Consider the following 27,280-nt stretch of genomic DNA (forward strand, 5'->3'; position numbering starts at 1 on the left):
CCACGTGCCACAGCTACTGAAGCCCGCTCGCCTAGAGCCCGTGCTCCGCAACAAGAGAAGCCACCGCAATGAGAAGCCCGTGCACCGCGATGAAGAGTAGCCCCCGCTCACCGCAACTAGAGAAAGCCCGCCCTCAGCAACGAAGACGCAACGCAGCCAAAAATAAATAAATAAAATAAATCATTGCTTTAAGGTGACTTTGACACAAATCCATTACACCCATATTTTTTCTGAATGTGTTTGGGGGTGGAAGGGTGATTACATTGCACCCCACACAAAGAGACCCTCCTGGAGTCCCTCTCTACCATCTCTCTCTTTCGCCTGAACTCCCACTTCCCAGGGCAGCTGCCCTCCTCCCTCTCTCTTTGGTCCCTTCGGTCTCTCCCTCTCCACCTCTTCTACTCTCCTGTCCCCCCCCTGCCCTCCTGGGTCTTTCTAATTCCTTCTTTTGCAGTTGCTTCTCTGGGCTCCCCCTGCACACACACATCTCCCAGCTCATCCCAATGGAGGAGCTTCCCAGAGTCATCCTTTTTGTGGTAAAATAATTACTAATTCATTTTTTTCCTATGTAGTTTTTATAATTAGGCTGCACTACTTAATCATAAGGGTTCGTCATAAATCTCGTTCAAATTTATAACCTTGTCAGCAATGTTTTCCAAACATTTTAAATTACAATCACCATCAGAAATATAATTAACATCATGACCCAGTATATAAGTACTGGAGTGAATCAGTATGACCATAAGAGCTCTTTATGTTGGGTGGGTTGCTTTGGTTGGGTCTCCATTTTGATTTTGAATATCACTAAAATAAAGGTCTCATGAGACAATTATTCCTTACAGCATAGTATACACTCAGATCATCTCCCTTCTTTTCTATTTCATTAAAGAAAGAAAAAAAAAAAAGGTGGTTACAACCCACTAAATTGATTTCCCAACCCAAAGAGGGACAGTAACATGCTGGAAAAATCTCTGCCCTGTGGGACTTTTCATGGAGCTTTGCATATGGCAGGAACACCCTAAGTTTGTGTTGAATTATCACCCCAATGCACACTTGATCCACAGTTAATAACTATTTTAAATGTTCTTATGATGTTGTCTAATGACAGTATTCTTTCTCCACGTATTTTATGACATCTCTTTATGGTGCCCACCTGTAGTTTTTTCTTACATTCCAGTTTATACTCGTAAGACCTGATGACTCCCCGCCAAGCATCCTACCAATTTCCTTGGAACCTTTGCTCATGACAGTTCAGGATGAGTGTTACATGCTGGGGAGAGAGATCTGCATCTGGGGCTTTCAGTTGAGCAACCCAGAGATCGCCAGACTCGTGAGTCATGCGTTTTGAAAATAGCTCTCCAGTTAACCTTAAAATTGAATATAAGCATATTACATCATGTGTTCCAGCTATAGTTTATTTGGTTGTTTTGGGAAAAAAACAAGTATTTTTAATGAAATATTTCAAACATATAAAAGTGCAAAAAATAATAGAACTGACATCTATGTACTCACTGTCATGTAATATACTTTTTAGGGAATGAAAATTGCAGATATTTACAAATACAATAGCTAAAGTGTCATCTTACTTCCTTTCCCTCATCTACTTCCCAGAGGTACCACTAGCCTAGAGTTGATGTGTGTCAACTCCGTGCATGTTTTTATACTTTTTTGACATATGCATGTATGTTTTTACTTACATACATGGAATTGTACTTTGTGTATGATTTTGTGGCTTACTCTTTTACTTATATTATGTTGTCAAGATTTCTCCATGCTCATTACTTTTGACTGCTATCATATCACACATAATCTTCATTCCTGAATGACAGCTTTGCTGGATATACACTTATAGATTAAATTCTATTATTTTTTAAATTGAACTTCCATTATTGTGACTGAGAAGTCATGTATAGGACTTTACTTCTGGAAAGAGCAAATCAGATAATTCAGATCAATCCTTTTGCTGAGGGCAACAAGAAGCTAAAATACACAATATGGGATATAAAGCAGCTTGATTCCTACTTCACATCATACCCCAGAATCAATTCCAGATGGATTATAAATTTAAGGCAAAACAATAAAATTTCTAGAAGGTAATATAGGACAATACCATCATGACTCTGGGGTTGAGAAAAACTTCTCAAACAGGACACAAAAAGCACTAATTTTTCTAGTCTCTTGCCTTTTTGAAAATCCCTTATTTTATTTCTCTGAATGTGTTCAACTTTTATTTTATAATCTGTCTAATAGTTTCAATAATCTGAATTATTTTAGAGTCTGATATTGCTGACTCTTGCTTCTTCTGGCTCTTACTTATGGTGACATTTCTTTGTATGTTTTTGTCATTTCTTTTTGACTGTAAATTCATATTTCGTGAAAAAAAAAATAGTTGTAGCAACTCCTTGAGCTCTGATTTACAGATAGCTTTCTCCAGAGAGGATTTGTAGTTGTTTCTGCCACAAACTCAGAGCTACATGAAATTAAATTCTTGATCTGAGGTTTCTTTGAGCCATCCAAGTGATGTTAATTCAGGGTGCAAACCTGTGCTAAGGCTACTTTGTGAGTTCTCAGGGGATGTGTTTTTTTCCATGTACTCAGTATCAGTTTGAGATGGGCCATTTTCGCTGGGATCCTTTGGGGAAGGGAGGGTTGGGTTTATTTCTAGTTCATCCTTACTCTAAGGATATAGCACTATAATCCACTTTATGTTTTGGGCCACACCTCTATGTAGGATTTCCTGTTGGACTCCTCACCTTGGGCCTAATCTCCTATCCCCTGGACTGTATGATCCATTAAAATCCAAGCTCAAATCTGCTGCTTTAATGATGCTCTCAAAAGGAAGCCTGGCCTCAGTGCCCTCTAGGGTCCTACTTTCTCTCATTCATTGACCTTTGTGTATTCCTCAGTAACCTGCCAGTCAATCAACACATTTTAAAAAGATATTTTTAAAACTCTTAGAAGAACGCATGCGGAAAAGCTTCATGATATTGGATTTGGCAATGATTTCTTGGATATGACACTAAAAGCGTAGGCAACAAAAGAAAAACTAGATGCATTGGACTACATCAAAATGAAAAACTTCTCTGCTTCAAAAGACACAATCAACCGAGTGAAAAGGGAGAAAATAATTGCAAATCATATCTCTGATAAGGGCTAATATCCAGAATATATGAGTTCTTTAACTCATATAACTCAACAACAAAGAAAATAAGCAACCTGATTTAAAATGGTCAAAGGACTTGAATAGACATTCTCCAAAGAAGATATACAAATGACCAGTAAGCACATGAAAAGATGTTCAACATCATTAATCATTAGAGAAATGCAAATCAAAACCACAATGAGATACCATCTCATGTCAACTAGGATGGTTACTATCAAAAAAAGCAGAAAATAATGTGTTGATAAAGACTTTTAGAGGAATTGGAACCCTTGTGCACTATTGGTGGAAATGTAAAATGGTGCAGCCACTATGGAAAATAGTATGGCGGTTCCTCAGAAAATTAAAAAGAGAACTACTGTATCATCACTATGTACCATCTGGGTACATACCCAAAAGAATTCAAGGAAGGGTCTCAAAGAGATATTTGTACATTCATGTTCATAGCAGCATTATGCACAAAAGCTAAAGATGGAAGCAACCCAAATATCTATTGACAGACCAATGGGTAAACAAAGTATGGTATATACTAGAATATTATTCAGCCTTAAACAGAAAGGAAATTCTGACACATGCTACAACGTGGATGAACCTTGAAGAACTCATGCTAAGTGAAATAAGTCAGAAACAAAAGGGTATTGTATCATTTCACTTATAGGAGGTACCTAGAGTAGCCAAATTCATAGAGACAGGAAGTAGAATGGCGGTTACCAGGGGCTGCAGGGAGGGGAGAATGGGAGCTTTTGTTTAATGGGTACAGAGTTTCAGTCTTGCAAGATGAAAAAAGTTCTGGAGGTGGATGGTGGTGAAGCTTGCACAATAATGTGAATATACTTAATGCCACTGAACTTTACCCTTAGAAATGATTAAGATGGTAAATTTTGTATGTATTTGACCACAACTTAAAAATAAAATTTTAAAAAGATAGTTTAAATATATAACCAGAATTTTTGGTTGTTTTTATTCAGATGGTTAGTCAGGGTACCCAGTCCATTCAAGCTGGAAGCAGAAAGCTGTCCTTGCATGTTCACAGTGATCCTTAGCGGTTCCTTAAAATGTAGCCTTCTCGGTAATTTGGAGGCTGCTGAGGAATTCTACCCGAGATGGCCGTGGTCTTGCCCACAGCAGTGCGGGTGCCCCAGGGAGCAGTGCTGGTGCCCCGGCGGGGGGACACTGCAAACCACTGGTTGAGATCTTCAGGACTTGGTCCAGAGTTTGTTTTACACAGACCAATGTTAGCATCAGCAGTGATGTGTCACATGGCCTCCTCTGTCAGAAACACAGCTTCAGAAATCCGATCCGGCACTCAGACTAGACTCTCTCTCTCATTAAAGAGGCCTCAGGCACCAGCTCCGTAGTTAAAGTTGCAAGGGCTTGTTTATTCTCAACCGAGGTATAATTTGGAATCCTATCTCTGACCAACATGTCATTACCTCACAAAACCCTAAAACCTCCAAACCCCACCAAAGTCACTTTCAGGCTTATTCTGAACTGAGGGAATCCTCAGGTTGTGGTGATTCTAATTGCTAAAAGGTGGCCTTGGTGATCTGATACTCTCTCCTGTCAGTTAGGTAGGGATTTAACTGTCATTGGGATCCTTTGTTGTTGCAAGAAATGACCTCGCCTTAGGCTTGTGCTTATACTGTGCTACAATATATCTTCTCTCATCATAAAGCTTGATGTTTCCCATACAATTCTTCAGTGAGTCTTCATTTGAAAGGGAAATTATTTTGTGTTCATGCCACTTTCTCCTTGGGTAATTAGAAAGCTAACTTAGAAGCCAAAATGTTGAGGTAATTAACATGAGTGACTTTGAAGTAACTTATAAAAACACAGAGCATATTTATCTTCATCGTGTCAACACTTTTCACCTTGCGTTCTCAGGCTTTGCTTCTGGAATCGAAGGGGTGCAACCCCTGCCCGTTTACCACCCTCAAACTCATTGATTGCAAGATGGATCCGTGGTCTTTGGGGAGACTTGGGAGGGCTCTGCAGTTCAGCAGTTGCATTTTCTTGTCCTCGATTACTGCAAGTAAGGTGGAATGTGGAGTTCCTTCAAGGCCCTTCCTGCTGTCAGCGGCGGGGAGGCAAAGGCAGGGGAGGGAAATGTCCGGGTTCCTTGTGCTTCATCAAGTCATCGCTGAAAGGGGACACTGTGAAGCCTCCTTAGAGTTCATGTCCCTGAGTAAATGTTAGGGTTCTCAAAAAGAGTCTCTAGTCATTCATTTATTCCTTCAACAAATATTTGTTGAAGGCCAGTTTGTACAAGGCATGGTGCTTGTTGCTAAGGAACATGTAAATATATTTAAGGCAATGCCACTGTCCAAGGGAGTCCTCGGTATAGTAGAGGGAGGAGACGTGCTCTTGATTATGTATAATGCAAGGAAGAAAGTCTGAATATCACAAAATATGTCCATATACATTTTAGTGGTAGTTTGGATAAGGGAAACCACGATTCCCTAGGTGATGGGTCAGTATTCGCCAGGAGAGGAGGTGGGAGGAAGGGTAGTGATAATAACAATAATAACAATAACAGCTAATGGTTATTGAGTGCTTACTGTGTGCCAAGCACAGTGCATGGATTTTCTCATTTTTTCTCCCAACAATAAATAGATGTTGACCATTACATAGAGATGTATGATACATAATGATAGATATGTACCATTTCTAACCCTTGAGTATAGGTGAGGAAAGACTCAGGGGGATTAACTGATTTGTTCAAGGCCATTCAGCTCTTAGGGGTGGAGCCTAGATGTGAATTCAGGTGTCTGAATCAGAGCCCACCTCTGATCCATGCTGCTAGATTGCTGGGGTCTATAATTTACCATCCATAAATAATTTCAAACTGCTAGTGTGATCTGGGGTAGGTCACGTGACTTCTCTGATCTATAATGAGATGATCTCTTCCACTTCCCAAGTCTATTATTCCGTGATTCTTCCCATGGAATCAGGTGATGTCTTGTACTCAAAAGGCCAGTGGGCTGTGAAGTGAAAGAGATGAGTCATGCCTGAGAAGTGGTATCACAATGACACAAAGGCCCCATTAAAGGACTAGGATCTTATTAGGGCCCTGGTGGTGACAGTGGACAAGTCCATCAGCAAGAGCTGGGGAGACCAGTATTCTGTGGAGGTTCTCCAGCTTTCTGAATTGCTGGGAGGAGCCGTAGTCAGGGTCTCCTAACACAGGGCAGCAGAAGGTCAGGGTCCTTGGGATACCATGCAGTGATGCAGGATTGGCCACGGGGTCTCCCCAGCTCCCCAACTGGTCCAGGCAGACACAGCCCCACTGCTAAGAGACCCCTCTAGACTCCAGTTCCTGTGCTGGAACCAAAGATCTGCACTGGAGGGAAGAAAGAAGGAATTTCCATCTTCAGGAAACAGCTTACTTTAATCGTCAGTGGAAATCCTGCTGCTGCTAAGACGCCTAGATTTGTCAGGGTTGAGTAGCTGGGGTCAGCACCGAGACCTCAACACTGGTCAGCTTGCAGGTTACCAGCCTCTGGGGATTGGAGCTCCTTCCTCACTGTCTTCCCTGATAGGCTGTGAAGTCCAGCAGGCAGGGTACCCCTCCTTCTTATACACAGCTGCATCCCCACAGCCGCCATGGTAGCTGGCCCTCAATATTTACTCACTGAATGAATTAATACATTTTCAAAGTTATTTCTGTTAATACTACTCACTTCATTTTAAAGTTCAAGCCTTGACATTCCAAATTCCCTGAAGACGTCCCATTACCTCATTGGTCCTCAATTTATCGACCTAATACCTACCTACCCCTAGAGGCTGTTGCCGGCATGAATGAGTTGATGGGTGTTCACTTTGCAAACTCTAGTGACTGTGCAATACAAGGCAAGGAGCACCTCAGGGCCAAGGAGAGCCAAGAGGCTGAACTTTCTTGAACCTGCCCTGGACATGGCTTAAAAGACTTCTCCTTACAGAGCCCTAGTACCACTGAACCCTAGTACCACTGGGTCTTCCCCGACTCCTTGGTCCCTGCCAGCTGGGCCACCTCTCCTGTCTTCAGGATTCACAGCTTGCTCTCTGTCTGCTCCCTGAATGGGTGCTGCAAACAGTCCTCCGCTAGCTTTGCCCAGGAGGCAGACTCTGGTTCCCCCTCCTCCATACACAGGCTGCCCCCCCACCGAATCATCCCAGCCCTCTGGTTCCCCCTCCTCCACACACAGGCTGCCCCCCACAATCATCCCAGCCCACCCCCCCAGCCCTGGAATCCCAAACTGAGGACCAGCAAAAGTGCCTCTAACTGCCCTGGGGAGTGCCTTAAAATTAATAATCTAATGGTGACATAGTTTTAAAAGTTACTTATTTGCTCCTATCTTTTTTTTTTTTTTTTAAGATTTGGAAATGAAGAAATTGAGAGTATTTTCTCAGGCCTGGAGAACAACCAAAGGCTTCAAGGCCTTAGTCTGCGCTACTGTGGTCTAGGGCCACAGAGCGGACTGAGGCTGGGCTCCGTCATACGCCAGAGTGCCATTTGGTGAGAGGGTCCCCTGCTCCCCCTCCTACAACTTGGCACTGTTCTGTCTTGACTTATATAACTAGTTACTTACAGAGCCTACTAGCCCATGAGTTCCTTTGATTTTTTTGTTATGATTTTTTTTTTAATTATTAGCACCTTTAATTATTATTTATTTATTTATTCATTTTTTGGCTGTGTTGGGTCTTCGTTTCTGTGCGAGGGCTCTCTCCAGCTGCAGCAAGCGGGGGCCACTCTTCATCGCGGTGCGCGGGCCTCTCACTATCGTGGCCTCTCTTGTTGCAGAGCACAGGCTCCAGATGCGCAGGCTCAGCAGTTGTGGCTCATGGGCCTAGCTGCTCTGCAGCATGTGGGATCCTCCCAGACCAGGGCTCGAACCCGTGTCCCCTGCATTGGCAGGCAGACTCTCAACCACTGCGCCACCAGGGAAGCCCTGTTATGATGTTTTTAATCATCTTCTTCCCCTCTAGTTATTTTGTTTTCCTTTTCTTAATTATAATAGAAAGATCCTTTAGTTACATTTGAGAATCAAGGATGTCATGCTAAATGCATATTTTGGCCAGTTGATGTGGCTACTAGGTCTATTTTTTATGACGTAGTCTATTATTATTTATTATGATTATTTATTATTTTGTAACTAGGTCTATTATTTTATGAGGTGAAGACCCAAATCCAAGTTTGAGAAAGTGGAAAGAACAGCAAATGAACAGTGTATTTCGCCCCTTCCCCAGTGAGCTGCACCTTGATGGCAATCACTTGCAGTGTTCTGGAGATCTGGATCTCCTCCGACCCCTAGCAGAGTATGCAGAGATGCAGGGGAAAGACCAGCCAGCCACTTCCTCACCAGACCCCAGGAATCCCCCTCAGGTGCTCCAAGGCAAGCAGTGGGGAACTTGGTGCTAAACTCTGTTGGGGCCATCTGAAAGAAGGAACATTTGCTTTGCGATTAAAAATGACCTCCCCAGTGATCAGTGGAGATTCCTCTTCCTGAGAATGTGTGGGAGCAGAATAAAAGACCCCCAAAGATGTCTTTGTCCTAATCTTCAGAACCTGTGACTATGTTACCTCACATGGCAAAAGGATTGTTATAAGAGGGAGGCTGGAGGGTCAGAGTCAGAGAGAAGGAGATGGGACAGTGGAAGGAGACGTTGGAGTGAAGTGCGGAAGGGGCCATGAGCCAAGGAATGTAGGCAGCCTCTAGGAGCTGGAAAGGTCAAGGAAACAAATTCTTCCCCAGAGCCTCCAAAAGGAATGCAGGTCCACTGATGCCTTCACTTTTGCCTATAAGACCCATTTCAGACTCTGACCCCCAGAACTGTAAGGTAATACACTTGTACTGTTTTAAGCCACTAAGTTTGTGGTTATTTGTTACTACAGCAATAGGAAACTAGTACAGCATGTTAATCAGCACTTTTTCAGTTCAAAGTGAAAGCAACTCAAACAGAACTAAAGATAAATAGGGATTTATTGACTCACATAACTGAGCCGTCCACAGGTGGAGCTGCCTCAGAGTCGGTTGAATTCAGGAGCTCAAATCATGTCATCAGGAAACCCCGAGTTTGCTGCTCGTGACTCTACTTTCCTTCCCAGGGTTGGCCTTCTCTCCCAGGGCAGACAGGCTTCTTCCAAGCAGGAACAGCAGTTGACATGTCCGCCAGCAGTCCCAGGGCTATATCATCATTACTTGTAATCACCCAGAAAGTGTGAACCTCTTTCTTCCCGTGAATGTGGGTCAAATCCCATTGGAAGGCTCTAACTGGCTCCCCTTGGGTCACATATCTACCTATTGGACCAATCCCTACATTCCAGGTCATGGTAAACCATGATTGGCCAGGACTGATCACACACCCCATGGGGGTGGGGTGAAACACTGTGATGGGCAGCGCTACCAGAGTCACAGGGTTTCCAGTGGGGAAGTCGAAGTCCCCCTCAAAGAAGTAGGCAGATGAGGAGGACAGATGCAGGACAGACGAGAACAACAGCTGCTTACTTCCCCATAAAATGGTTATCGTTTGTTTTAATGGATCCCAAGTACACATATTCATGACACATTTTAAAGCTGACTACTTTTAATCATTGGTAACAGTAAATTGTAGCAAGTTAGTAGCATAGACTTAGAGTCAGACCTGGGTTCAAATCCTACTCCAGCTGTGCGTGACTCTGGGCAAATCGTCAAATTGATCTAACTTCAGTTTCTTCAGCTACAAAATAAACATAATGATAACTACCCCTCTGGTGTTTAGTGCACATTAAATGATATAATGTAAAGCAGTTAGCACATGCCTTACACACAATAAGCGCTTGAGGGATGTTAATTATCATCATCACTATCATCGTTATCATTACAGCAAAAACAACCCTTTCCTAGCTTGAAGCATATTGGTGAACACGACCACTCTACTTGCTGGAAAAAAGTGGAGATAAACAGCTGAAGTCTAGCGTACAGCATGGTGACTATAGTTAACAATGCTCTATTGCATATTTGAAAGTTGTTAAGGGAGTAGATCTTAAAAGTTCTCATCATGGGGGAAAAAAATATTTGTGACTATGTATGGTGATGGATGTTAACTAGACTTATTGTAGTGATCGTTTCACAATATATACAAATATCGAATCATTACGTTGTACACCTGAAACAAATGTTATATGTCAATTAGATCTCAGTGAAAACTATTGAAATACAATTACTCTCTGACCCTTTTGCTGTGTCCTCACATGGCCTTTCCTAGGTGTGTGCACCCGGAAGAGAGAGTGAGCTCTCTGGTGTCTAATAAGAGCACTATCCTAGTTGATCAGGGCCCCACCCTTATGATCTCATTTCATCTTAAGTACCTCCGTAGAGGCCCCATCTCCAAATACAGCCATATGGGGGGTTCAACCCAGTTTGTTTTAAGGCAGAGTTGTAAAGGTCAAGGACCAGGGAGCTCCAGGGGTCTGGCAGGATGAGCTACAGCATGGGTTGCTGGGGGTCGGTGCTGGATTTCTTGGCTCAAGAAGCACATTTGAGGGTGGCAAAGTCCAGCTGGCGGGGCTTTGGTCCCACACCCCCTGGGGCCAGGTGAGGGCTGGCAAGATACCGTAATCATTTTTATTGCCTCATATGCCTCTTCTTTTCATTTATGGCTAATCCTGCTGACAAAGAAGTGAAATCAAGATGGGAAAACTAATTTGCCTGAGCAGAGGTCTATCAATCCAGTTCTGAAATAGAATGCACTTTTACTCTGTGCTGGTGTGTATGTTACCATTATGGACTGAACGTTTGTGTCATCCCCACCCCCCCTGCCAGATTCATAGGATGAAGTCTTCACCCCCAAAGTGATGATATTAGGAGGTGGAGGCCTTTGGAAGGTGATTAGATCATGAAGGTGGAGCCCTCATGAATGGGATTAGTGCCCTTATAAAAGAGACCCCGGAGAGTTCCCTCGCCCCTTCCACCATGTGGGGTTATAGCAAGAAGACGGCAATCTATGAACCAGGAAGCGGGCTCTCACCAGACACTGAATCTGCTCGTACCTGGATTTTGGACTTCCCAGCCTCCAGAACTGTGAGGAATAAATGTTTGTTGTTTATAAGCCACCCAGTCTATTGTGTCTTGTTATAGCAGCCCAAACACACTAAGAAAAAGAGTACACACAAACTTCCCAGTGGCTATGTTTGAGGGGGTGTGGATGGTTTTTTAAAATGTCCAGATTCTCACCTTCCATAATGACCCAGTACCTGTGGTTAATATCGTTGGTCACAATCATCATTCTACTTTGCAAACAAAGGTATGCTTGTCTTCCATCCAGTATCTGATCGGAATATCTTCTCTAGGGAGCAAAAACAAAGAGACAATTCAAAATATGAATATAAGTGTTAAGAAAATGAATGGCTCTAATAACTCAGTGACAAATCAATTTTTACACATCGTGTGGCTTCCAATTTTTGCTTTTAACAAAATTGAAGGAGGACTTAAGTTATCAACGGACAGATCATTAAAAAAGATTTTTTTGATCAACCACTATATTAATTTTTAGCCTGTAACTCAGGAGTTCAAAGAATTGAATAATACTGCTGTGATAAAACTCCTTCTAGGATTTATTTGAATTTTAGATGAGAAAGAAATAATGTATTATAAGTATGTTCCATGCAATGTTTAGGATACACTTAAAATAATTCTTCTTGTTTATCTGACATTAAATTGAACTGGGTGTCCTGCATTTGGGGGACGAGGGAGATTAGGTCTGGCATTATTCCATTGCCATCCACCTGAACAAGATTTCTCAGCAGTTCCAACTATAACAATGAAAAATAGAAAAAACATTGATGCTGAAGCCTGCCTCATTTTAGCAGTAATATTCTTTAATGAATACATGAATTAATTATAAAAACAAATAAATAAAACAGCACCATCTATCTCTTTGGGCAAGGCAGTCAATAAAATTTTAGTTTTGTATTTAATTAGGATTTATCAAAATATATAAAATACATATGTTGTATTAATCAACTGCATACTTCTAAAGATTGAGTAATAACTGCAGAAGAATTTTTAATACTTTAGAGGTTTACGAGCCCAAGAAATTTTTAAAATTTAAATATTTGTAAATGAAGCATTTTTATTACAGAAAAGTATTACAGGATGGCCTATAAATGACTTTCAAATATAAAATTCTGCAGAGTTAGTAAAATGGAAATAACAGTAAAAACACAGGAAAAAAAGGGAATCATGTAAAACTTTCAATCACTCAAAAAGAATTGCTCATGTTTTGAGCTGTTTGGGATTTTTTAATGCATGATGATGGGTATCAAAGTGCTTGGAATTTAGATTCCATCTGATATACTTAAAAGAATGGTATAACAGACTTCATTTTTATTGTTTTAAATTTATTTATTTTATTTTATTGAAGTATAGTTGATTTACAATGTTGTGTTAGTTTCAGGTGTACAACAAAGTGATTCAGTTATATATACATATATACCTATTTTTTTCAGATTCTTTTCCCTTATAGGTTATTACAAAGTATTGAGTAGAGCTCCCTGTGCTATACAGTAGGTCCTTGTTGGTTATCTATTTATATATAGTAGTGTGTATATGTTAATCCCAAACTCCTTCCCCCTTCCCAGATTTTACTTTTAAACGTCAACATTTTCTACATGCTAGAAATTTCATCATTTGAAATTTTAAAACTTACGATGAACAAGTTTAGATACCAGACTAAAAATGTACGAGATTGTACATAGCTTTTCCATATTCCTCTAGGATGTTATGAGGGCAAAAACGTTTTGAGGCCAATGCTCCGTAAGGCCCAAATGTTTGGTTTCCTCTCTGCTCTGTGAGCTGCCCCAGGCCTCCTAGTAACTTCTCCTTGCCAGAGGTGGGCACAGAAGCCTTCTGTTGCCCACAGCCAAAGAGGCACGAATGCCAACGACAAGTTTGTTTCCTTAATCGCTTGTTATAATGTGTAAAACGCAATCAGTAACAATGCTCTTTCCTTCCTTCCTTCATACGTGTGTGTGTGTGTGCACCTGTGTCTTTCCTTACACACATTAGAGCATAAAACTAAGATCCCTGGCCCTGAAGAGGGGCTGGGAATGCCGTGTATGTGTGTGCCTAGGTGTGTGTGAAGGGTGGGGGAATCAGACAATTTTTTAAAGACATAAGAAATATAGAGCTGCTATAGTTTATTAGAAGATGATAACTGCTATGGAAAAATGAAAAAAATCAAGCAAGATCAGCACGTTTGGGAATCTGGTGTAGGAAAAGATGGTTGTGGTGTGAACTTATTTTATTTTTCCCCCAAATCCAAATAGCTTTCTTGTTTGCTAACTTTCTTATTAACACACACACACACACACACACACACACACACACTCTCATGTGCAAATGTAACCAATACTGAAAATTCTTAGAAGTGGAATTATAGGGCCAAAAGGCATGTAAATTTAGAATGACTTTAAATAGATGGTTGAGTGTAGGCCTCCTTGAAGAGGTGGCATTTGTGAACAGACACAGAAGGTGAGGGAGTGAGCCTGCGGATAAATGGGGAGCATTCCAGGAATGCCCCAGGGCCCGTGCACAAGGAGCGGCAGGTGCCTGGCCAATAACAGGGGCCAGGGGGTCACGGGCCTTGTTAGCTAGGAAGGCGCAGAGGAATCAGGACTTAGTTGGGACTTAGGTTTGAGAAGGACCCTCAATCTGCGTAGCAAACGGATTGGGTGTGGGTGGAGGGCACAGAGATCTTTCAGGAGGCCGTTGTCATCCAGATGAGAGGTGGTGGTGAGAGATGAGAGGCTTCCACCCGGGTGAGACTAGGGCAGCAGCAGAGGAGGTCCTACATCTATCTACACTGTTTCCTGATGGATGGGATGTGGGGTGCAAGAGAAAGGAAAAGAAGGGTCCAGAACGACTCCAGTGTGATAACACACCAATATGTATTTTTAAATATGCCAAAAATGGGTTCCTCTCTGCTACGTTCTTACCAATTCCCGAGATTGGAGCCACTTTTATAGAGGGCAGCTGTGGAGCAGAAAGAAGAATTTACACAAGGCCCTGCAGGATGATTCTTGGAGCCCTGCTTAGTTGCATAGTCTCCTCAAGCCTTTGAGGGGAGAAACATGAAAAAGAGAGGACTGAAGTGAAGTCAGTGGGTCAGATAATTCTCTTTTATGAGAAATACCTCTGTCCAAAGTGTACATAAAATGAAGGCAATAACGAATATTAAAGTGTGTCAAAAATCCATTCATGCGGACTTCCCTGGCAGTCCAGTGGTTAAGACTACGCACTTCCACTACAGGGAGCACGGGTTCGATCCCTGGTTGGGGAACTAAGATCGCATGCTGCACAGTGCGGCTGAAAACAGAGAAAAATCCATTCATGCAACTTTGAATTAGCTTTTTTTAATCTTTTTTTATTTTTCCGTATAGCCAGACAAAGAGGAAGTACAACTTTGAACCAGATTACAAAGTCATCTGGAGCTTAACAGTGAAAACTACTTCAGGGAAAAAGAAGAGAAAAAAAGGTATTTTCGTGGTTGTTTCAACTATTCCTCCCACTTCCTTCATCTTGTAAATCACTTCCTCCTTTCATAGGCTGTGTGTTCCCCTTACTAAGGTAATTACCCCAAACAGAGAGAAAAACTCAAGTGGAGAAAATAAGACTCATCTGATGGCTTCATATAAACCAAATATAGAACAGCTTAGCCATATCCACCAGAGGAATACGTCTTTAGCACATTCAACAGGGCCAGAAAACAATTATGGGAATATCTCTGCAATAAACAGCCAGCAGGACCTGATAAATTCAGCTTGGAAACTTTTCTCCTATGCTTCTTCCTTAGAAGCAGAAATGGAGTCATTCAGAGGGAACTTTAAGAAGTCACCAGCTCCATAACCTCTGAGCAGGATTAAACTAAGTGAGAAGCTATCCAAGTGTTAAAGGTTTGTAGGGAACCAGGATTCTGTTCCCAGCACTTGCCCTGATGCCTAGGTCTCAGCATCCTGTTCTGCAAGTCGAGCATTTGTGCTCACAGCTTCCTAAATTCCACTCCAGCTTGAACATTTTGAAGTTATGAAGAGACAGCACAAGACGATCAGTCACTGAGTGTGTCAGCAGCGCAGTCTCTGGGAAACTCCTTGTGGCAGCTAACCTAAATTTCTGTTAATCTGTTTTAGTCCACTTCGGTTTTTTTGTTTGTGTGTTTGTTTTGGTCTGGTTTTCTTGTTTGTTTCTTTTGTTTTGTTTTTAATAGTTTGTGGAAGGCAATAGGCCCTTATAATGAAGCTCTTCACCCTTTGGCTTTCTCTTCCTCAATTTTAATCTGTTCTTGTGTGGTCTTTTTCCTGTCCTTGAATTATCCTTGTATCTTTTCTGTGAAATCTCACTGAATTCAAAAAATACAACTTTATGATCTAAAAAGCCAGATGAAAAGGTAAAGTGAGAACATTTATCAGACCCTGGCTCTGTTGTCTGATGTAAAGATAGTCTTTCCGCTGGATAGCGCTAGTAGATTTTGGAAAATCTACTAAAGGGAGAAGGAGGAAGAGGAGAAGGGGGTGGCGGGGAGGAAGAGGAGCGCCATGTAGGTTATCATTTGTTTCAGACAGTTACCATCCGGGAATATTTGCAACCAAGGATGCTTTCAGAGGAGTTGGTTGGGGTTCCTCTGGGGACGAGGAGGATGAGTGTCTCCAAGACAGGCAGCCATAGAGAGGACAGTCCTCACACTGGGCCAGATGACACCTGAGGGGAGGGGACTGCTGGGCCACTCATTCTAACTCTGCACCTAGACCGTACAGAAAGCGGTCGCAGGGACAAAGACGAGGCATATGCATCACGCTGTGCAGTCACGCTGGCACTGCAGAAAGACCAAAAGGACAAAATCTATCTGGGAACGTCAAGGCTTCCCAAGGTTGGAGAGCGTCTCTGACCACTTCTATTTGTTGAGCTACTTGAGCTAAAATTTGTTTTTCAGTTAATTGATAGCAAAGGTTTAAAAATGCATAATATTTGAAGTCTTTATGTTTCACAAGCAAACTCTTCTAACACACATTAAAAACACAGAGAATACCTGCCTGACCTCATTAGGCGATGACACCAGGGTCTGAATGTGAGTCCTTCATGAATATGATGCCTCCTGTGCACCAGCCCTCACTCGAGCCCCCCAGACCGCCACCCTTAAGTAGGCCCTGAGATGTTAAACCCTTACAGAAGGTGAATAGTTGGAGGAAAAAGTTTTTTTTAAAAAGCAATACTATTAGTTATCCTTTAGCTTTTAAATAATAGCTATGTTAAGGCCCAGGTCACAATGGCAACCTTTCAGTGACTAAAACCTGACCTGAAAGTATTAAACTTGCTTCTTTTGACCTTCATGAACCAGCTGTATACAGTCTCCTGACAGGCCCCCTGGGCAGTCCAGTATCTTACAGTTTTCCAGGCTCTATGTCATTCTTTCAGTCAACACTAATGGAATTAAATGTCCTCAGGGCCATTTTTGGCTGGTGTGTGAGGGATGTAGCAAGAGAGATCCCCGGTCTCTGCCCCAGGGAACTATCTTCCGGTCACTGCAGCTGCCTCAACAGAAGATGGTTATCAGGTGCCAGCTCTGTGTGGGGCACAAGGTGTGCTCTTGCCTTCTAGGGGCGTATTAGTTTCCCAGGGCTGCCATAGCAAAGTACCACAGACTGGGTGGCTAAAACAACAGAAATGTATTATCTGACAGTTCTGGAGCCTGAAAGTCAAGATCAAGATGTTGGCAGAGTTGGTTCCTTCTGGAGGTTTTGAGGGAGAACCTGTTCCATGCCTCTCTCATGGCTTCTGCTGGATTAATGGCCATCTTTGGTGTTCCTTGGCTTGTAGATGCATCACCCCAGTCTTTGCCTCACGCTCCCCTGGCATTCTTCCTGTGTGTGTCTGTGTCCAAATTTCTCCTTTTTATAAAGACATCAGTCATATTGGATTAGGGGCCCACTGTACTCTAGTGTGACCTCATCTCAACTAATTATATCTGCCATAACCCTATTTCCAAATAAGATCACTTTCTGAGGAACTGGGGGTTAGGACTTCAGCATATGAATTTTGGAAAGAGACACAATTCAATTCATAACGAAAGAACTCAGAATGTAGTTTTGAGACAGGATATACACCTAGGAAAAGGAAAACCACACAAGGCAGCATCTGCCAAGGGCCAAATATGGACACTGTGTTCAGAGGGCATTCTTCCCAGAGATGGAATTGGAGAGAAGGCTTTGTGAATGAGCTATGAGCTAACCTGATGTGGAAAGAAAGGACTTATATGGAAAAAGACTTAAGTGAGGAAGAAAGGCCTGAATGCAAGCCACAGAGGAGCTGAATAGACAGTTTTCCAAAGAAGACATACAGATGGCCAACAGGCACATGAAAAGATGCTCAACATCACTAATTATTAGGGAAATGCACATCAAAACCACAATGAGATATCACCTCACACCTGTTAGAATGGCTATTATCAAAAAGGCAAGAAAAACAAGCGTTGGTGAGGATGTGGAGAAAAGGGAAGCCTCAAACACTGTCAGTGGGAATGTAAATTGGTGCAGCGGAGATTCCTCAAAAATTAAAAGTAAAACTACCATATGATCCAGTTATCCCGCTTCTGGGTACTTATCCAGAAGAATGCAAAAACACTAATTCAAAAAGATATATGCACCTCTATGTTCATTGCAACATTATTTACAATAGCCAAGATATAGAAACAACCTAAGTGCCCATCAATGGATGAATGGATAAAGAAGTTGTGGTGTATATACAATGGAATATTACACAACCATTTAAAAAAAAGAAAGAAATCTTGCCATTTGCAACAACATGGATGGATCTTGAGGTTATTACACTAAGTGAAATAAATCAGACAGAAAGACAAATACCATATGATTCCACTCATGTGGAATATAAACAAACAAACAAACAAAAACCAAAATAAATGAACGAACTGAATCAAAACAAAAACAAACACATAGACACAGAGAACAGAGTAGTGGTGACCAGAAGGGAAGGGCATTGGGGTGGAGGGTGAAACGGGTAAAAGGGATCAATCGTATGGTGATGGACGGAAACTATATTTTTGGTGGTGAGCACACTGTAGTGTATACAGAAGTAGAAATATAATGTTGTGTACATGAAACACATACTGTTATAAACCAATGTTATCTCAATAAAAAATTTAAAAAAAAATTTCTAACTAAAAAACAATGCAAGCCACAAGCCTACAAGTTTAGCTGGAACAAGAGGATGCGGGAGGATGGACCTGGCAAGATGGTGTGGGTCACATTAAGGAGGGCTTTGCATGTCAGGCCACGGGTTTGGACTTAATCCAATGGACAATGGGAGCCATTAAAGTCTTTTGTCTCCCAAGGAATCCTGTGCCTCAAGTCAATAGAAACAACTTTGTATCTAAGATATATTTACTTTATAGCTTCTTGTGGAAGTAGAGCATTTTCATGCTATCCAGAATTCACAAAACAAATTAAAAAACAGCTTCCCATATTGGATAATTACTTTCATAGTCATAAGGTGTTTATTTGTCTGGGGATGAGTTTGGTCTTTGGTAGAAGAGTTTTACTTGTTTCAAAATAAAGGGTCAGATTGAGCTGATTTACATCAACCCCCTGGGTGAGGAGTCCAGATGGTTTCCATTTGGTTCCAATTGGAAACAGCCAAACTATTTTTATGCTCGCCCCTTTGTGGACAAGAGGCTTTTGGCCTGCTGCTTGGAAAGTTGAACTCACAATATTGTATGAGTCAAAACCCCCATTCAGAAGCCTGACACCCTTTATTTTCCTTCCAAATGCATGATTGCAAGAACGTGACAACTTTACATGGAGCAGCCATCTACAAGTTGATAGAAGAGGCGATGGATAGAGTATTCCATTTCTATGCTCGCAGAAGGTAGATGTCTGTTTGTCCAAGCCCATCTTGCCTCAAAGCATCACTGAATATGAAAAATTATTAGATCAGTGTTTCTCAAACTTGAGCAGCATTAGAGGCCTTGTTAAAACACAGATTGCTGGATCCTGCCCCCCCAAGGATCTGAATCAGTAGGTCTGAGATGAGATAAAGCTGAGAATTTGCGTTTCTATTAATTTCTCAGGTGACGCAGATGCTGTTAGTCCAGGGCCCACATTTCGAGAACCACTGTTTTAGACTGGAAGAAAATCAGATTGCCTACTCTTGATTTATTTTGCTGAGTAAAGAAAATCAGAAAGCAGAGTGAGGCTTCTAGATGCCTCTTCTTTGTCATGGAAAGCACAGAACAGGGTCCAGACCTGCTTCTGTTCCGGCTTCTTTGTCTCTTCTAGACCCAGTCTGGCCACCTCTGAGCCCCATGGCTCTGTGCCAAGGGTTTACAAGCGCTGTCGACCCTGGGCCTGGAGGGTGATAGCACTCACTTAGCTGATGTCTGGCTTGACTTATCCTAGTCACAGGCTCGTCAGGCCCATAAAGAGCCAGAAGATGGCGGAAGACTGAAAGTCACCGAAAGGTCATCGGGAAGAGTCATCGGCAGATAAGGCAGCTTCCCTGTGCCCCGTTCAGTCCCCAAGCTTGGGATTGATCAGACCCTAACTACAGTACTAATGCCACCCAGGTGGCAAATTCACTTCCCAAAATAAAGCATTATTGCCTATATCATCGGCACAGACCATAGGGATGCTTAGTGCCATTAAGGAGTGCAAGGTCAAGTTCAAAAGTCCAGATGAAATCTTCAAAACAGCTTTATTAGTTCCAAGTCAGGAAGTTACTGGTTATAATCCAGAAATTATTTTACTCAGGAATTTATCGTGAGTGATAGCTAAACAATGGAAACCGTTGTGGACAGGTTCCAAAGTCCAAGGTGTGAATCATCCAACCCTAATTACACTTTGCTTCCTTAAGTCCTGCAATCAATAGGATTTATATTCTGGCTGATAAACCTCTGGTAATTACACAGAAAATCACGTATGCTCCTTGCTGATGGAAAGAAGCTGTTTTAATAAGTTAAAAAAAAAAATCAACGTCAAGAAGAACGTCCTACCAGGACCTGGCACCCACAGATGAACATTTCAGTAGTGGTTCACAGTCCGATGCCCACAGGAATGTGTGATGCCCACCTGTTGGTCTCAGAAACGGCTAGATGAGGACCCCCTCTGGGGAACTTCTGGTTCCATGAAAATTTACACTTGAACTTTGGGAGTTGGCCCATATGGGAAACAGAGCTCTCTCTGGAAGGAATGAGAAGAGGTTCATCAACTGGGAAAGAGAGGGCATTCTAGGCAAAGGGAACCACGTGAGAAGAGGCTCAAGGGTGAAAGTGCCTGGAGCGTTCAGCATATGGGAAGTGTGACATTCACCACAGAGTGGTCAGGTCATTGGTAGAGGGCTGGAGATGTAGCTGGAAAGGCCAGTGGAGCCCACATGGCCAAAAGCCATGAATGCTGTTAAGGAATAGGACTTTCTCCTGTGAGCAAAGGGGGAGCCATGATGCTTTTGCAGCAAGACAGTGACATAATAAGAACTGGATTTTTACAAAGAACCTCCAGCAGCCTTACAGAACTTGTTTTAGAGATAGGGACATCTGGATGACGGAAGATGAGTTTAGAGGTTTTTACAGTAGAAGATAAAGTGCAGAACTGAGCCTGCAGTGATGGAAAGGCAGAGTCTAGAAATATTTAGGAAGGAGAATTGACAGGACCTAGTAGCCAGTGCAATGAGAGTGGTAAGAAAGATTCTGAAATCAGGGACAATTGGGGAATCCTGGCAATTAACCAAAGAGAAAATGGGAGAAAGCTCAAGGTAGGGCAAGTCCACACTGGATCTGTGGTGTGGCTCCTAAGGGAGGTATGCAGTTGTAAATATATATCTGATCCTCAGGCAGTGGCGGAAGGGGGACATCTTACACACGGAGGTTCTCCATCAGGTTGCACCCATTCCAGGGTTTCAATGACATGAAGTCCAGAAATGCACCTGGAAAGCTAGGCAGTAATATTTGCTGTGTACTACATGCCTCTACAACCATTGTTTCACCATGCTTCCCAGTCAATCTTCACAATACCTCTAGGAGGTGAGTATTATGATCTATATGTCAGCAATGAGGATATTTAGGTTCAGAGAAGTTAAGTGACTTTCTGGGGAGTCACACAGCATTTTTCAGAGAGGTTTTAAACCTGGAGATTCTGCTCATTTCAGTACACCACCCTGTCTCGGGCACAACTGGCATCGCTATACCATTGCTAAATTCTCTGAGACAGAGGAGCGTAAATTAAAGTGGTCATTGTTGGTGAGCTTGTTTTTGTTTTAAAGTAAAGGAAGTGTAAGAATAGGTAAAAATAGGTTGGAGTGAATACAGCTGGGGTGGATCAAGTATTACCAGGGGCTCAGCATGTACTTACCCTTACTCCAAGGAATTTGTTTTCCATCCGGAGAAAAGAATTTGGTTCTGCTTGAACTTTAGTTAGAGGCCTGCAGCAGGAAATCCCTGTGCTAAAGCAGCATCAGCCTTCCTACCCGTTAACAGGGCACTGGGACTCACTAGAGGTCTAAATTCTGGAGCGTGCCTTGGACTAGCATTTTCCAAATTGTTTATTTTTCATGGGCCCAGATGACATTGTTACCTCTCTTAGCACCAATTGGAGGGAGATTTGGATTGTTTTTTCCCATAGGGATGCAAGCTGGACCAGGCCAGTCACAAGCCTGGAAGCTCCCTTCCTCTCCAATGGCACACATTTAGGCCACGCTGGCTCGGGTCGGGGTGTAGACTGGCTGAGACCATTTTGTTTCTTTCCCTGCAAAGCTGAGTGGCTGCAAAGGAATTTGGCCTCTGGCCTTTGGCCTTGGCCCCCTTGGCCTCATGCTTCATGACTGCTGCTTTCTGGCATGCCAGAAGGGGGCAAAAAGAAATGAGGGCCACATGCAATTAGGATCCACGTCGTTAATCATTCTGGGCAGTCAACTCTTCACAGGTGTTTATATTTGTGAAGAGATTTCATAAATAGCAAAATCATATTTTATTCGTGTTCATGAGTTGTCTCAGGGCATTATTAACCACGCTATGCTTGGAAAAACAATGAATGGTGAGATAAAATTTTCCACAATATGATTACACTCTGTTATTCATTAATTCACTCATTTATTCAACAGTTACCTACGGTGTGCCAGATACTGTGCTAGTATACTAGCACTGTTATATTATTCATAATGGCTGTCATTTGCTATCATTCCCATATGCTGAATGTAAGGGCAAATGAGATCTGGACAAGTTAGGCTTATCCCCAGTAAAACTAAAGGATGGGCTCGTTTTCACCCTTCCAACTATGTTTCGAAGGAAAATCAATCCTGCCTATTTCCTTCAATAACTCAGCAGATTAGATTCATATCCAAATAAACCAACTGAATCTTTTTTAAAAGCATGCTTTTTTTTTTTTTTCTTTAACTGGCAGAGTAGTATGACCCAACGTCAAATTTATCACCTTTCCCTAAAAAGTCAGTTCTCTTTCGTGACTTGAAAACATCCCGAGTTGTCATCCACTCGCCTCCCTTCCTTGCTCTGCCCACACACTAGTTAACATTCACTCTCAGCTTTATGAAGGCAGGAAGTTTTGTCTCTTTTGTTCCCTGTTGGATTCCCAACAGCTAGAACTGTGCCTGGCACATAATAGGAGCTCAAAAATACTTGTTGAATGCTGAAAGAATTCAAGTACAGAAGAGTTCCATTTAGCCCTGGGGTTAGGTTCTCAAGTCAGCATGTCAGGCAAAATTATTGTGTAACTAAAGGAGCCTTTTTTTTTTTTTTTTGGCCACACGGCTCGCAGGATCTTAGTGCCCTGACCAGGGACTGAACCCGCGCCACGGCAGTGAAAGTGCCGAGTCCTTACAACTGGACCACCAGGGAATTCCCTAAATGACCCTTTTTTTTTTTTATAGCAGGCTCTTATTAGTCATCTATTTTATATACATCAGTGTATACATGTCAATCCCAATCTCCCAATTCATCCCACCACCACCACCCCCGCCCCCCACTTTCCCCCACCTTGGCGTCCATATATTTGTTCTCTACATGAGCCTTTAAAATCCCTTAAACTGCCTGCACGAGACAACATATAGATATATTATCTCTAAGTTCCGTGCATTTTCTTCCCCGACTTTGGAACAGATCACTGGTTTTCAGTCGAGCCCCCGCATGCAGTAGTTGGCTGGGGTTCGGAGGGTCATGTTGCACACAAAGCGTCTACCCTCAAACACTTGGAGGCCCCCGGGAAGTGATAGGCTTTGAGACTGACTGGAGGTTCAGCTCTCCCATCTCACACTTATAAGTGGATAAGCCAGCGTTATGTCCACGGCTCTTTTCTCCATCCCCTTCCTGTTTTTTTCTTTGCCAAACTCCTAAACTTGTAAATCAAGTGTGAACATGATGCCACCCTACAGCACTGACCCTGAACTTTGTGAAAGCTGGATAGAACACGGATGAACCAGACTCCAGGACCACTGAACTCAGTCATGAAGTCTACGAAGGCAGGACAGTTCTTCCTCCACATTTGTCCTTCTAGAGCTCAAAAAATATGACAACTTTGCAGGCTCTTTTAGAGGGGCGAATCCCTGAAAAAGGGCTATCATTTCCCCGGGATCAGCAGACAATGCATTCAGCTTCTACCGAGAACTTCTAGAGACATCGATTTTCTCTTTAGCCAAAGTAAAGGCAACAATTTAAATCTTAAATGAGATTTTCTTTCATACAGAGCAATTCTGGGCTTGCTGTTGTAAAGAATAAAAGATGTACTGGGTATTTTTAAAAAGGACTTCTTAAATTATATGTATTTCCTTGACTATATTGCCAAATGCATCCACTCACACAAGTAAAATCAGTATAATCTTAAAAAATAAAATCAACTTAGCTGGTCGAATGGGGGAACTATTGTCTAAAAATAATCAAATACTCTTATCTTTTTATAGGAATCAAGAAAAAAATTAAAGATTTGACTGAAGCTGGTCCTTGGTTAGTGAAGTTGTATTTGGCAGATAATGGCAGAGATGGAAAAGGAAAAGAAGGAGAAAATGATTTGCTGGAATTCACTCAAATTGTAACAAGGTGAGGAGAAAATTAAGAGGCTTTATTTGTTCACCTTCCAAAACGAGGTGCTTGGGTTAATCATGGGGACAATGATTTAATTGCATCTTGTTAACAGTGCCAACTGAGATTTCTCAGCTGAGAGGGAAGCAGTTACCCATTTTGGTCTTCGTATGTGATCTTATGGGAAGGCCTGAAATCATAAAAATGGCATGGCAGACAGTTGTATGTAAGCCCAGAGGGGTCTCAAAGACCTCACTAGAAGCCCCATTTTAAGAAGTTGGCAACTAAGGAAGGGCAAGAGGTATGACTTGCAGATTTTTCTTCCCTAAGGTCAAGATATGTAAATTTTACAATGTAAAATGTAAGCAATGTGACCTGAGGAAGAAAGGCAGCCTACTCAAGAGGGAACACGCCTTTGTGTATGATTACAAAGTTATCCCAACCTCCTTAGGGAGAGAGAGCTATTCTCAAAAGCTTCTGGAAAACAGAATTATTTCCTTGCCACGTTTATCTTCACAACCTTGAACGTCTCCACTTTTCTGAATCCACATACCCAGTGGGCCAAGCCACAAGTGAGCATCTGCATCACTGTAAGAAAGCTTTCTGGATTGTCTCTAGGCTACACCATCTTAGGACATCAGTACTTATAGCACCTTGGGGCAATCAAGGGCAACAGAACATAGCCAAGATTTGAGGATTGAGGGCTTGATTGATGGCTATTTATTATTTTAGAAGAAAAAGATTCCTTCTCTAATATACTTCCTTATTCAGGAAGGTTGGGAAGATTTACAATTTGGATAGCTTTGCTGTGATTTTTATAATAAATGTATTAATAAACTTCATTTTATTAAACTTTTAATATAGCACTAGATTTAATATATTGCTGATGTACTGTCCTTTTAGTATATTGCTAACATTTTGTTAAGAATTTTTGCATCTATGTTCATGAAAGATATTAGTCTATACATTTCTTGTAATGTCTTCAGATGGTATTGGAGATCAGGGTAATTCTGGCCTCACAGAATGAGTTAGGAAGTGTTCCCTCCTCTTCTATTTTACGAAATAATTTGTGTAGAATTGTCATTATTTCAACTCTAAATATTTGATAGAATTCACTAGTCTTCAAAGACATCTGGACCTGTAGTTTTCTTTACGGGAAGATTTTTAAACTACAAGTTCAATTTTTCAATAGATAGAGGGCTATTCTGGTTATTTGTTTCTTGGGTAAAGCTTTGTTAGTTTGTATCTTTTTAAGAAATGTGTTCATGTCATGTAAGTTTTCAAATTTATTGGCATAAAGTTATTCATATATTCCCTTCTAATCTTTTTCATGTAGGATCTGTAGAGATGTCTCCTCTTCCAAGTTTGAAACTGATAATTTGTTTTCTCTTTTCCAATTAATCTGATTGGAAGTTTATCAATTTTATTGATCTTCTCAAAGAACCAGCTTTTGGTTTTCTCTAATGTTTTTCTTTTTTCAATTTCATTGATTTGTTCTTTTATCTTTATTATTTCTTTTATTCTGCTTACCTTGGGTATAATATGCTCTTCTCTTTCTAGTTCATTAAGGTAGAAGCGAAGCTTAAGTTATTGATTTTAAACCTTTTTATTTCAAATATAACTGTTTATATTAACACTAATAAGCATTCTTTCATTGCATCCTACAAATTTTGATATGTTGTATCTTTATTGTCATTCAACTCAAGCTATTTTCTAATTTCCCTTTTGATTTCTTCTTTGACCTATGGGTTATTTAGAAGACTGCTGTTTAGTTTCCACATATTTGTTAAATTTTTAGATATTTTTCTTTAGTTGATTTCTACGTAAATTCTGCTGTGGTTGGAGAACACACTTGTTTTATGGCCCAGACTACGATCAATCTTAGTAAATCTTCCATGTGCACTTGAAAAGAATGTGTATTCTGCTGTTATTGGAGGAAATGTTCCATAAATATAAGTTAGGTCAAGTTGGTCAGAAGTGTTGTTCAAGTCTGCTGTATCTTTACAAATTTTCTGTTAACTTGCTCTATCAATTATTGAGAGAGAGAAATAATTGTGACTTTGTTTATATCTCCTTGCAGTTTAATCAGTTTTGCTGCATATATTTTGAAGCTCTGTTATGAGGTGCATAAACATTTAGGATTGTCAAGTCTCTTGAAGAATTGACCCTCATTATCATTATGAAATCCTTTAATATTTCTCTCTTATCTCTGGTATTATTCCGTTCTCTGAAATCTACTTTGACTAATATTAATATAGCCACTCCAATCTTCTTTTGATTAATATTAGCGTGATATATCTGTCTCTATCCTTTTACTTTTAACCTATCTATATTATTATATACAAATTGGGTCTTTTGTAGACAGCATATAGTTGAGACCTTTTAAAAAAAATCCACTTGGACAATCTGTCTTTTAATTGTTGTTTAGACCATTATATTTAATATGATTATCAGTATAGTTGGATTTTTAATCTACCATCATGCCATCTGTCTTGTCTCATTTGTTCTTTGTTCAATTTTAACTATTTTTCTGCCTGTTTTTGGATTGACTAATATTTATAACTCCACTTTTATCTCTTTTATTGTTTCATTAGCTATACTAGTCTTTTTTTTAGTGGTTGCTCTAGTGTTTACACTATTCATTTTAGTTTATCACAATTTACCTTCAAATAATATACTACTTCACTTATAGTTTAAGAATCTTACAATAGTACGTTTCCATTCCCTCCCATTCCTTGTTTTATTGTTGCCATATATTTTACTATTACAAATGTTATAAATCCCAGAATGTTATTATTATGTTTGTTTTAATCAGTTAATTTTTTTTAAATAAGAGGGAAAGTTTTTCATACTTACTCACATATTTACCATTTCTAGTGTTCTTCATTCCTTTGGATGTATCCAAATTTCTATCTAGTATCATTTTCCTTTTTTTTTTTAACACTTCACAAATTTGTGTCTCATCCTTGTGCAGGGGCCATGCTAATCTTCTCTGTATTGTTCCAATTTTAGTATATGTGATGCTGAAGACAGCACTAGTATCATTTTCCTTTTATCTGAAGGACTTTCTTTATA

The 27,280-nt window shown here is 41.1% G+C and overlaps 1 protein-coding gene and 1 long non-coding RNA gene across 2 annotated transcripts in view; one reads left to right on the forward strand and one right to left on the reverse strand.

The window, feature by feature from the left end:
• Nucleotides 1–27,280, reverse strand: part of LOC309660553 — a 56,005-nt gene that overhangs the window by 12,075 nt on the left and 16,650 nt on the right. The window lies entirely within an intron of this gene.
• The window catches only part of LOC309659560 (uncharacterized protein), a 45,441-nt gene that overhangs the window by 4,610 nt on the left and 13,551 nt on the right, over nt 1–27,280 (forward strand). The window contains 6 exon segments of the mRNA XM_082459443.1: nt 1,178–1,330; nt 5,045–5,159; nt 5,162–5,192; nt 7,515–7,655; nt 8,387–8,555; nt 24,030–24,223. Coding sequence (XP_082315569.1) covers nt 1,178–1,330; nt 5,045–5,159; nt 5,162–5,192; nt 7,515–7,655; nt 8,387–8,555; nt 24,030–24,223 — 803 coding nt within the window.

Source organism: Balaenoptera physalus, assembly GCF_965194825.1.
Source record: "Balaenoptera physalus genome assembly, chromosome: 4".
Lineage (NCBI taxonomy): Eukaryota > Metazoa > Chordata > Mammalia > Artiodactyla > Balaenopteridae > Balaenoptera > Balaenoptera physalus.